This window comes from Neoarius graeffei, chromosome 9 (genome assembly GCF_027579695.1).
Source record: "Neoarius graeffei isolate fNeoGra1 chromosome 9, fNeoGra1.pri, whole genome shotgun sequence".
NCBI lineage: Eukaryota > Metazoa > Chordata > Actinopteri > Siluriformes > Ariidae > Neoarius > Neoarius graeffei.
The window spans coordinates 24,552,462-24,565,757 of NC_083577.1; the positions used below are offsets into that span (position 1 = coordinate 24,552,462).

The window sequence follows — 13,296 nt, forward strand, 5'->3', positions numbered from 1 at the left end:
CACACAGAAATGCACACATGCTTACAGTACAGAAGGATGTACAGTAGACACACACATATGCATAATCAAACCTGATATGTGCTAAACAGGAATGTCAGAAGAAACTGGAACACAAACTGGGGTTAGACTCTTACCTACTGAAGCCTGTTCAGAGAATCACTAAATACCAACTCCTACTGAAGGTAATTTAGTGTGGCTTTATTTCTCGAAGTGTTTGTTTGTGTGTATACATGTGCACACGGAAAACAGAGCAACAGCCATGTGCATTAGTCACAAAAAAATGAAATCACAAACTGTTTCAGGTTTATCTGTGTTTACTGGAGCCAGGTAGAAAATTGAGAAAGTCTAGAAACACAGGGATTTTTTTTTGCAACATTCTCAATATTTAATAACGAACCCTATTATATTGTAGCTTTAGAATAATTATTCATCCCACTCAGAAATTATGCAAGTTTTGCTTTCAAAACTGAAATTAAATCGTTTTCTTTTGAGCGGGTTGTGCTTCTGATGTGTCATGTTGATTCAGTTCTTTGACTCATCGACCAAACTTTCAGCACAGCCTATAAAATAGAGATGAAGGTTCCCTACAAGGGAAGTAACAAACTGAAAATTAGTATCTGAGCAGGTTAAAAACAGTACGTGGACACAGTATAAACATTTCTTCATTTCTACACTTCTAGCAGAGCAAAGCGCATGGAGTGGAGCTCCATACTTAAGAGAGTATGGTAATGCATCGACCTGATTTTTCATGGCTTTTGTGATCGTACCGTACATACGAACGACATCCATGTACCACCACAGGGAACCCGATCATAAATGCAAGGCAACGTATCTCATAAACACTTGACTACTGGACAACGAAATTTGTATCTTTATTTACATACCGTAAGATAGATGGGGTTTTTATCCAGCGCTTATTTTGTGGGATTATTTACTAACACTATAGCAGTCCTTGGCGTTAAGAACAACAGCAGAGAGTCTCTGATGGGTAGAGATGCATTTTATTCCTCTTGAACATGAGTATAGACCCCTTTCACATGACGTCACCACGCCGCGAGATTTTGTTAGGCGCCATATTGGAAGACCAAGTACATGCACTCACAATATAAAACAAAGTACGAGCGAGAGTAAAGTGACACGATGGATGATAATTCTGGTTATGTGAGTACATTACCAGCTGCAGAAAGGGCACGGTATGTGGAGAAACTCGCTGTGATTGATGGGTTTGACCCATATGATAAGACTCGGGGCAAGGGAGAATGGAAACATAAGGAGGACCGGACACCAATTCTGCCATCTGTTTGCTACCCAGACATTGTAAACTATTTGTTGTTTACACCCAGTGCCTACACTCAGTGTTCGAACTATGCCGATATTTTCGGGGGGTCCCTTTTTTTCCCTTGGGGGGTGGGGGGCGCTTGCGCTTGTCTCGGAGCGCGGATCTCCAAACACATGAGAAGCCTATCTTACGCACATATCACGCGGACTCCACACCTCCACACACGCATCGCGTCTGAAGTCATCACTCATCAGGGGAAATCGTGTCCGCATTGGCATGTTCAAAAAACAACCTCGCGTCAACAATGATACCACATGCAAGAAAAAAAAAAACAGTCAGGCTACTCAACAACCAACCTGGCAGCAGCGAGCAAGCCCCAAACCATCCTAAATTATTATTATTATTAAATTGTAGAAGTCTGGGAGGCTTGCTCCTCATACATTTATCAACTTGGGGCCAATTTAGCATGTTTTAAATCTGAATTTCTTGCGTTTGCTTACCTCAAAGTGTCCGCAGATCATGCACAGACTTATCCATTATATCTACAGTTTTTTGCCAAGTCTCACACAGGTTTCTTTCAAGTTTACTGTTGGGCCAATAAATCATAAATAAAACAGCTCAGATTTGTTTGTTTAGGTCGTTTGCCACTCCACTTTATTCTCGTGGGTTCACATACCGCTGCCGTTAATTCCCCCTAATCACGAGTTTGTTGGTCTTCCAAAATGGCGCAGGGTCTGTTTACTTCCGGTTTCGGGTGACGTCAGTGAAAGGGGTCTATAGTGTCAAACATGATGATGATGATGATGATGCCCTTTATTGTCACTAGTCACATGTACCAGCGAAATTAGCCATCAACCTGTCCGTACATATACAACATACAATTGACATAGGGTAGACAGGACAGGAAGACAGGGATAAAGATAAAAAGGAAACACAACATGAGGAGAGATAAGGAAAAAAAAGAACACCCCCCCACTATGCTCCTGTCAGGAGTACAGTGTGGGAACATTTAAAAAACCTTTGCATAAGCACACAACAACACAAGTGCACTTTAAACACGGGACTTGAGGGGGGTAATCAGGGGTAAGGGGGGAGGGGAGGAGGTAATCCAGCGCAAGCAAGCAGCCGTCCGCTCCTGCAGCCATGAAGGCGCTGGTCACGCACCCGCTTGTCACACTGGGGGTAAAAACATAAGTCTTTCCCGCGCCATAACCTGTTCTTCCCAGGCAGTCTCCCATCCCAGTACTAACCAGGCCCTTAAGGTGCATTGGGCAGCACCAATTTCTGTTTCCATAGCCCTCAGCCTCTTGCCTATACAGCTAGGGTTATAGTGGGGGGCTAGTCCTCTGGTAACCGCAAGAGTTTGACGCCCTACTCGCATCTGTATTACAGCATGCCTTGTCAGACGGCAGTAGGTACCATTTTTTATGATAGTCTTTGTGTAGAACTCACAATCTCCTGATCGTGAAGCGGACACGCTAACCACTAGGTCAGCTTGCAGTATAGCATCAAAAAGCGGACGTCAAACACCGTACACTGTGAAAACTAAAGAAAACAAAACACAAATAATTCACATAACACGCTTGTAAACAAATACACAATTTTGCATAGTAGTGTTGACAGACTTTGCTCTGAACGTTACACACCTTGTTCTGCTCAAAGGTGTAAACCTCGACAAGTTACTCCAACGTGCATCATTAGCCTCTGCACTCAGTCTCGTACTAAACCACAGTTCAACCAAACACACACACAAACACCCCCCACACACACACACTCAATAAATAGCACACACTAACTTTACATTGTGCATGAATGACATATCAGGATAACAGACAGCAAAGTTTTATAACATACCGTGTTAAACCTCTGACGGAGGCACATGGTGAATATACACTACCGTTCAAAAGTTTGGGGTCACTTTGAAATGTCCTTATTTTTGAAAGAAAAGCACTGTTCTTTTCAATGAAGATCACTTTAAACTAATCAGAAATCCACTCTATACATTGCTAATGTGGTAAATGACTATTCTAGCTGCAAATGTCTGGTTTTTGGTGCAATATCTCCATAGGTGTATAGAGGCCCATTTCCAGCAACTCTCACTCCAGTGTTCTAATGGTACAATGTGTTTGCTCATTGCCTCAGAAGGCTAATGGATGATTAGAAAACCCTTGTACAATCATGTTAGCACAGCTGAAAACAGTTTAGCTCTTTAGAGAAGCTATAAAACTGACCTTCCTTTGAGCAGATTGAGTTTCTGGAGCATCACATTTGTGGGGTTGATTAAATGCTCAAAATGGCCAGAAAAATGGCCTGTTACTTGTATGTATACTTATTTAAATTTACTATTCGTCTTTGCACTATGCACCATATTGCACCAAAAGGGAAATCCTTTCTGTGATGAACAGCTAAAATCCAGATTCATATATCAGTAATATCACTTGTAAAATATCTGAACACTTATACCGTCATTCTGTGCACACTGTATATATTTATTTAACTATTCCATACTTGACTTACCTGGATTACTTTGCACTATGCACCCATTTTTGTTGTTGTTTGCTTGTTTTGTGTATACGCTTTTTTTTAATCTGTTTTGTACTATGAGAGCAAAGTGAACCGGAGTCAAATTCCTCGTGTGTGTCCACATACCTGGCAATTAAAGTGTTTCTGATTTCTGATTTCTTTTTCTGAAAAATGTCTTGACTATATTTTCTATTCATTTTACAACTTATGGTGGTAAATAAAAGTGTGACTTTTCATGGAAAACACAAAATTGTCTGGGTGACCCCAAACTTTTGAACGGTAGTGTAAACATAGCAGCGAGTGTCTGTAGTATAACAAATACAGTTTCCTGGCCTGACAGCTCCGCCCAGATCATGAATAATGAGTGACGGCTCTGGCCGCCATTTACAAACACGTACTACGCTCATTGGGAACTTTGCTTTTAGGCAGTGACTAAATATATACAGTATATTACTCAAGCCAAGTTGAAGCAGATATTTGAAAATAACAGTGCTGCATTGCATAGTCCCACCTCATTATCCAATAATTCATACTTTATCGATCAAAGCCAGTAGATGGAGCTAAAATGTAAATGCACAATCCAAAGCTCCTCTTTGTATTCTTGTTTTTGTGTCTGTTTACAGGAGCTGATTAAGTACAGTAAAGGCTGTGAGGGTGTAGTGGAGCTGCAGGCAGCTCTCTCATCTTTACTGGGCATTCTGAAGGCCGTCAACGATTCAATGCACCTCATTGCAATCAACAGATATGAGGTGAGACATGGGACAAAGATTCACAAACACCCACACTCTCACATGTTTAGCGTCCACACTCCATCTAATCCTCTTCTGAACCAATTTCAAAATTGCTTCGGGTTCAGACTGATGCTGGCATGTATCTTTGACGCCTGGCAGGGTAACCTTGGCGACCTGGGCCGACTGCTGATGCAGGGTTCGTTCAGCGTGTGGGCGGAACACAAGCGTGGCCATGTGAAGATGATGGAGCTGGCACGATTCAAGCCCATGCAGAGACACCTGTTCCTACATGAGAAAGCTCTGTTGTTCTGTAAGAGACGTGAGGAAAATGGCGAAGGCTACGAAAAAGCACCATCCTACAGCTTCAAACAGGAGCTGAGTGTCAGTGTTTGTGGCTTGTACTTCTATGTGACAGGAAGAAAGTCTGTCAAGCTTTCTCCTCTTTCTTTCTTTCTTTCTTTCTTTCTTTCTTTCTTTTTTTTACCTCTGTCATGAGAACTGAGTCTGCTCCATTCCTCTTGATTTTCATACTACAGCATAAGAGTGAAAGGCCTGTTCATTCACTATTTATGTGCCTAGGAAGGATATTTTGTTTCACATTACTGTATTTTTAAATATCCCTCATATTCATCGTTGAAAGGACTTGGGAACTATGGATCTTTCGATGCTGGGAAGTCAGTCACCTTATGAATTCTTCACCGTTTTGTTTTTAGATGAGTGCCATTGGAATCACTGAACATGCCAAAGGAGACAATAAAAAGTTCGAGATCTGGTTGAAGTCCAAAGATGAAGTGTACACTGTGCAGGTCTGTGCAGCGTTTGTATTATACATGTTATTCACTCTGTATGTGTTATTCTTATGCATGTGACTATATTGAGAGCAGATTATTGTTGTTTTTTTTTTTCTGTTTGTTGTAAAGGCGGCATCCGAAGAGATTAAGACTATCTGGGTGACAGAAATCCGGAAACTTCTAACAGGACAGCTGAAGGCCTGCAGGGGTATTATATTTATTAGGATTATAAACTCTTGAATTTCTACACTTACAGTGCCTTGCAAAACTATTCATACCCCTTGAACTTTTTCACATTTTTCCACCTTACAACCACGAACTTAAACGTTTTTTATTGAAATTTTATGTGATAGACCAACACAGAGTAGCACATAATTGTGAAGTGAAACGAAAATGATAAATGGACTTCAAAATTTTAAACAAATAAAAATCTGAAAAATGTGGTGTGCATTAGTATTCAGCCCCCTGTACTCTGATACCTCTAAATACAATCCAGTGCAATCAATTGCCTTCAGAAGTCATCTAATTAGTTAATAGAGTCCTACTGTGTGTAATTTACTCTCAGCATAAATACACTTGATCTGTGAAGGCCTCAGTGGTTTGTTAGAGAACACTGAAGAAACAGCATCATGAAGACCAAAGAACTCACCAGACAGGTCAGGGATAAAGTTCTGGAGAAGTTTAAAGCAGGGTTAGGTTATAAAAAAATATCCCAAGCTCTGAACATCTCAAGAAGCACTGTTCAATCCATCATTCAAAAATGGAAAAAGTATGGCACAACTGCAAACCTACCAAGACATGGCCGTCCACCTAAACTGACAGAGCGAGCAAGGAGAGCACTGGTCAGAGAAGCAGCCAAGAGGCCCATGATCACTCTGGAGGAGCTGCAGAAATCCACAGCTCAGGTGGGAGAATCTGTGCACAGGACAACTATAAGTCGTACACTCCACAAATCTGGCCTTTTTGGAAGAGTGGCAAGAAGAAAGCCATTGTTGAAAGACAGGCATAAGAAGCCATGTAGGGGACACAGCAATGGAAGAAGGTGCTTTGGTCAGATGAGACCAAAGTTGAACTTTTTGGCCTAAATGCAAAGCGCTATGTGTGGCGGAAAACTAACACTGCTCATCACCCTGCACACACCATCCCCACTGTGAAACATGGTGGTGGCAGCATCATGCTATGGGGATGCTTTTCTTCAGCAGGGACAGGGAAGCTGGTCAGAGTTGATGGGAAGATGGATAGAGCTAAATACAGGGCGATCCTGGAAGAAAACCTGTTGGAGGCTGCAAAAGACTTGAGACTGGGAAGGAGATTCACCTTCCAGCAAGACAATGACCCTAAACATACAGCCAGAGCTACAGTGGAATGGTTTAGATCAAAGAATATTCATGTGTTAGAATGGCCCAGTCAAAGTCCAGACCTAAATCCCATTGAGCATCTGTGGCAAGACTTGAAAATTGCTGTTCACAGACGCTCTCCATCCAATCTGGCTGAGCTTGAGCTATTTTGCAAAGAAGAATGGGCAAAAATTTGTGTCTAGATGTGCAAAGCTGGTAGAGACATACCACAAAAGACTTGCAGCTGTAATTGTAGCAAAAGGTGGCTCTACAAAGTATTGACGCAGGGGGGCTGAATACTAATGCACATCACATTTTTCAGATTTTTATTTGTTTAAAATTGTGAAGACCATTTATCATTTTCATTTCACTTCACAATTATGTGCTACTCTGTGTTGGTCTATCACATAAAATCTCAATAAAAAACTTTTAAGTTCGTGGTTGTAAGGTGGAAAAATGTGAAAAAGTTCAAGGGGTATGAATACTTTTGCAAGGCACTGTACCGAATACTTAAAAATGAAAAGAGTTCATTTATTTGTCTTGCAGAAGCTAGTCAGCAGAGGACGACTGCTCAATTAACTGCAGAGGACAGTTCACTTGATAGGTGAATACACACACACACACACACACACACACACACACACTTCATATGCGTTTCATATTCGAGTGAAATATTTTTCAAATGCCTACATTATAATTTTCTTCATGAAAAGCCTCACTTTAAAGATTCAAATACAGTAGAAAGTCTAATAAAGAAATAGGATTCACTGACAAGGTTATTTAAGTGTCAAAGTGCACCTACATTAGACCATTAGTTTCTTGGGCAATAAGTGTAGATGAAAATAAATAAACGAAATGAAGTGTTTTTGTTTATGCTATGCTACTAACCTTGGCTTGCTGTCTGCCTGGAAACATTACTTTGGGTAAGGAGCTAGTTTAAACAAAAAAGTGCGTTAGTCTTACAATTTGGTGAAGTTTTTGAATAGTTATACATTATAGTGAAATGGGCGTAAGCATATTCAGGTCAGTTTGTAATCAGATTCCTGCTGCCCAAGTGTCCACAATGTTCTTATACCATCAGCGTCTCAAAAGAGAGAAGAGTGAAACAAATTTTGTCAGGGGAAAAAAGAGAACTAAGAAAGTTAGTCAGTAAAAAAAATTATTAGAAGGAGAAGAACAACTTTATTCATCGCACGCTTGTGAAATTCCTCTCTGCATTTAACCCATCTGAAGCAGTGAACACACACACATGAGCAATGAGCACACACACATACCCAGAGCAGTGGGCAGCCATGCTAACAGCGCCCGGGGAGCAGTTGGGAGTTACAGTGGTGCTTGAAAGTTTGTGAACCCTTTAGAATTTTCTATATTTCTGCATAAATATGACCTAAAACATCATCAGATTTTCACACAAGTCGTAAAAGTAGATAAAGAGAACCCAGTTAAACAAATGAGACAAAAATATTATACTTGGTCATTTATTTATTGAGGAAAATGATCCAATATTACATATCTGTGAGTGGCAAAAAGTGGAGGAATTTTAGCCCATACCTCCATACAGAACAGCTTCAACTCTGGGATGTTGGTGGGTTTCCTCACATGAACTGCTCGCTTCAGGTCCTTCCACAACATTTTGATTGGATTAAGGTCAGGACTTTGACTTGGCCATTCCAAAACATTAACTTTATTCTTCTTTAACCATTCTTTGGTAGAATGACTTGTGTGCTTAGGGTCGTTGTCTTGCTGCATGAACCACCTTCTTTTGAGATTCAGTTCATGGACAGATGTCCCAACATTTTCCTTTAGAATTTGCTGGTATAATTCAGAATTCATTGTTCCATCAATGATGGCAAGCCTTCCTGGCCCAGATGCAGCAAAACAAGTCCAAACCGTGATACTACCACCACCATGTTTCACAGATGGGATAAGGTTCTTATGCTGGAATGCAGTGTTTTCCTTTCTCCAAACATAACACTTCTCATTTAAACCAAAATGTTCTATTTTGGTCTCATCCATCCACAAAACATTTTTCCAATAACCTTCTGGCTTGTCCACGTGATCTTTAGCAAACTGCAGATGAGCAGTAATGTTCTTTTTGGAGAGCAGTGGCTTTCTCCTTGCAACCCTGCCATGCACACCATTGTTGTTCAGTGTTCTCCTGATGGTGGACTCATGAACATTAACATTAGCCAATGTGAGAGAGGCCTTCAGTTGTTTAGAAGTTACCCTGGGGTCCTTTGTGACCTCCCCGACTATTACACGCCTTGCTCTTGGAGTGACCTTTGTTGGTCGACCACTCCTGGGGAGGGTAACAATGGTCTTGAATTTCTTCCATTTGTACACAATCTGCCTGACTGTGGATTGGTGGAGTCCAAACTCTTTAGAGATGGTTTTGTAACCTTTTCCAGCCTGATGAGCATCAACAATGCTTTTTCTGAGGTCCTCAGGAATCTCCTTTGTTCGTGCCATGATACACTTCCACAAACATGTGTTGTGAAGATCAGACTTTGATAGATCCCTGTTCTTTAAATAAAACAGGGTGCCCACTCACACCTGATTGTCATCCCATTGATTGAAAACACCTGACTCTAATTTCACCTTCAAATGAACTGCTAATCCTAGAGGTTCACATACTTTTGCCACTCACAGATATGTAATATTGGATCATTTTCCTCAATAAATAAATGACCAAGTTTAATATTTTTGTCTCATGTGTTTAACTGGGTTCTCTTTATCTACTTTTAGGACTTGTGTGAAAATCTGATGTTTTAGGTCATATTTATGCAAAAATATAGAAAATTTTAAAGGGTTCACAAACTTTCAAGCACCACTGTAGGTGCCTCACACAAGGGCACCTCAGCCCAAGGCCATCCCATATTAACCTAACCGCATGTCTTTGGATTGTGGGGGAAACTGGAGCAGCTGGAGGAAACCCACGCAGACATGGGGAGAACATGCAAACTCCACACAGAAAGGCCCCCGCTGGCTGCTGGGCTTGAACCCAGAACCTTCTTGCTGTGAGGCAACCATGCTAAACACTTACACCACGATGCCGCCCTTCATGGGGGAAGCCACGGTCTAATGGTTAGAGAAGCAGCTTCATACTTGCCAACTTTTCAAAATTCTCATGGGGGAGAAAAGTGCGTGAACGACATTTTCAATTGCACGAGGGTCTGATGCGCGGTTGAAACGATAAAAACAGTGGATCCCAATTAATTGCAAACCATTTGAAATTTATACAATTAAAGAGTTTTTGAATTGTTGATATTGTTCTATCAATTACTCTAGGTTATGGGATTCATGTATCAGGCATGAGAGAGCTCAGAGTGAAAAATCTGAAATAATACTCTTGTCTTGAATTTTAATATAATAACAATGAAAGGGAACTCTTATATCAGATTTTGAGCTGAAAAATCTCATGCCTGAATATTGTATACATACAGAGACCCACAGAAAATAACACAAGTGATGCTTTAGAAGAATGTTTATCATTTCTTAAAATAGTCACAGTGAATTAAAGTATTATTTGATTGCATCAGATGTGTTTTCCTTCTGTAAGCTCATGTAAAAATACAGAGAACTATAATATCATATATAAATTAAATAAAATTTTATTAAGATTTAACCAAAATAGTAACAACTCAAATAAATACTGCACTGTCTTAGTACTACTAAAATTAATCTCTCTCACTAAACACTTTCCAACAGAATTTTTAAAAAGCACTAGAAATACTATCCAAATCCTATCGGAATGCATCAAAGGAATTTGCTCATTTGCAAACTTTGACTGAAAGTTTTCAAACAAAATTTAAAAATGAAACTATAAATACTAACATACTATCAAAATATACTCCACAAAGAAATTCACTCTAATACAAAATTTTAGGCGGGCGGCACGGTGGTGTAGTGGTTAGCGCTGTCGCCTCACAGCAAGAAGGTCCGGGTTCGAGCCCCGTGGCCGGCGAGGGCCTTTCTGTGCGGAGTTTGCATGTTGTGTCCGTGTGGGTTTCCTCCGGGTGCTCTGGTTTCCCCCACAGTCCAAAGACATGCAGGTTAGGTTAACTGGTGACTCTAAATTGACCGTAGGTGTGAGTGTGAATGGTTGTCTATGTGTCAGCCCTGTGATGACCTGGCGACTTGTCCAGGGTGTACCCCGCCTTTCGCCCGTAGTCAGCTGGGATAGGCTCCAGCTTGCCTGTGACCCTGTAGAACAGGATAAAGCGGCTAGAGATAATGAGACAAATTTTTAGTCCTACCAAAATACACTCACTAGTAATCTTTCACTTAAAACCTCAAAACTCGATCAAAATCAATCACTTTCCAGATAATTCACTTGTAAACTTTCACTTAAAACTTTCAAACAGAAATTCAAAATAGCACTAAGACACTACCACACTATTCAAATATACTCATCAAACAAATTCTCTGTCATGCAAAATTTCACTAAACACTTTAGAAGTTGTACTGTTTGTTTCTGAAATGGTATAGAAGACTAGTTTAATTTTACACTCAAATGTCCATTATATTCTGATTTAAGGTATCTTTACCTTAAAATATGTAACTGGCTGGTCGAACATTTTGCTTATCCATGGAAATTCATTCTCCCATGCAACCTGGTATTGGGTTTAGTGGCCATGATGAATGACTGCTTGTAAAAAATGTCAGACAGCCTGGGTGAATCCTACATTACAGAAGTGACTGTCGTTCTGGTCGTTGATTGGTTAAAAATCAGTTGACGTCAGCAGTGTTTCTCATACGATTCTGATTGGACATAATTGGGAGTATTTTTAACTTGGCGGTAGGGATTTCCCCAAACCGGGAGATTATCCAGTTTTTAACAAATACGATCGGGAGGCGGGAGATGGAGGCTAAAATCGGGAGCCTCCCACCGAAATCGGGAGGGTTGGCAAGTATGCAGCTTTGGGACCAAAAGGTCGCCGATTCAATTCCCTGGACCAGCAGGAATGGCTGAAGTGCCCTTGAGCAAAGCACCTAACCCCTAACTGCTCCCCAGGCTGCTCTGGGTATGTTATACATTGCTCTGGATAAGAGCGTCTGCTAAATGCCTAGAACTAATTATATTAATCAGTGCATATATTTACTTAATATGCAATTTCCACACTTGCCTTTGACCTTAAGATTTCTCATACTGTATGTCCAGAAAATATGAAAACTCACAAGCTGTTTTCTGTCTGGCTGACTTCAGTGCAATTTGGGTTATTTCATAGTTGGAAAAAAAATAGTATTAATTTGTTTCTGCTCCGTACTTTCTGTAGTGAAACACCAGAATTGTATTAAATGGACATATTCACATTACACACCAGTGTGAATGCACCTATGTATGTAATGCCCTCATGTGTTCAGAAGTACATGGATGTAGAAGTATAAACCAGGTCTAATAGTTTTTAAATTATAATAAGATTAAACATAATAAAATCCATTCACTCATATCCCAACACTGGGAACACTGGGCACAAGGCAGAAATATACCCTTGATGTGACATAATAAACTCCAGTTGTTAAAAAATCTTAAATTATCAGTGTACATATAACTGACATTATAATACTGTATTAATCATTGATGTGTAGACCAGTGAGCGATATGAATGGAGAAGCTGAGAAACAGAGGACAGAAGAGGAAGGAGACAATGAACCCAGCAGCCCAGGTGACAAAAAACCAGAGAGAGCAAAGAGTGAGTACAAAGATAACAAATGAACAAATGAGTGCTTTATCCACATCCTTCCTTCATCCGTTTTCTGTTTTTCTTCAGGTTCATTCTCCGGCTCTGACACCAAACCCAAGCGGCAAGATATCAAAAGTGACCCAACGCCTTTAGGTGCCATATCCAAACACATACACTGGCTTCTTTGATCATCATAGGAGACTGGATTGGTAGCACTAATGCACAAACCCCATTTCCAGAAAAGTTGGAATATTTTCCAAAAACAGAAAGCTGTGATTTGTTAATTCACAAGAACCTTTATTTAACTGACAAAAGTACAAATAAAAGATTTTCAATAGTTTTACTGACCAGCTTGATTGTATTTTGGAAACATAAATGAAGTTAGAACTCGATGCCTGCAACACACTCAAAAAAGTTGGGACAGAGGGAAAATAAGACGGAAAGGTTTATACCTGTAGGATATTCAAGTAACACCATTTTGGAAGATTCCACAATAAGCAGGTTACTATAACATGATTGGGTATAAAAGGAGCATGCACCAAAGGCTCAGTCTTTGCAAGCAATGATGGGGTGTGGCTCACTCCTTTGGGCCAACATTCATGAGAGATTTGTTAATCAATTCAAAAGAACATTTCTCAATGCAAGATTGCAGTGAATTTAGGTGTTTCAAAATGTATAGCACATAATATTGTGAAAAGATTCAGGGAATTCAGAGACATCTCAGTGCGTAAAGGGCAAAGATGGAAACTACTCTTGAATGTACGTGACCTTTGAGCCCTCAGGTGGCACTGCCTGAGAAACTGTCATGCAAATGTGACAAATATAGCCACATGGGTTTAAGAGTACTTCGGAAAACCGTTGTCACTTAAAACAGTCTGCCACTGCATCCAGAAATGCAACCTGAAACTGTATTACGCAGGGAGAAAGCCATTCATCAATTCTATGCAGAAA

General features: G+C 40.3%; 1 protein-coding gene across 2 annotated transcripts in view; it reads left to right on the forward strand.

The window, feature by feature from the left end:
* Window positions 1-13,296, forward strand: part of mcf2lb (mcf.2 cell line derived transforming sequence-like b) — a 50,594-nt gene that overhangs the window by 30,958 nt on the left and 6,340 nt on the right. The window contains exons 20-27 of one of the 2 annotated variants that reach the window (XM_060929218.1): window positions 90-182; window positions 4,426-4,551; window positions 4,693-4,914; window positions 5,247-5,339; window positions 5,454-5,532; window positions 7,208-7,265; window positions 12,251-12,354; window positions 12,433-12,498. In XM_060929218.1, the coding sequence (XP_060785201.1) occupies window positions 90-182; window positions 4,426-4,551; window positions 4,693-4,914; window positions 5,247-5,339; window positions 5,454-5,532; window positions 7,208-7,265; window positions 12,251-12,354; window positions 12,433-12,498 (841 nt within the window). The remainder of the gene's footprint in view (window positions 1-89; window positions 183-4,425; window positions 4,552-4,692; window positions 4,915-5,246; window positions 5,340-5,453; window positions 5,533-7,207; window positions 7,266-12,250; window positions 12,355-12,432; window positions 12,499-13,296) is intronic. The other variant, XM_060929219.1, reaches the window with a different exon arrangement.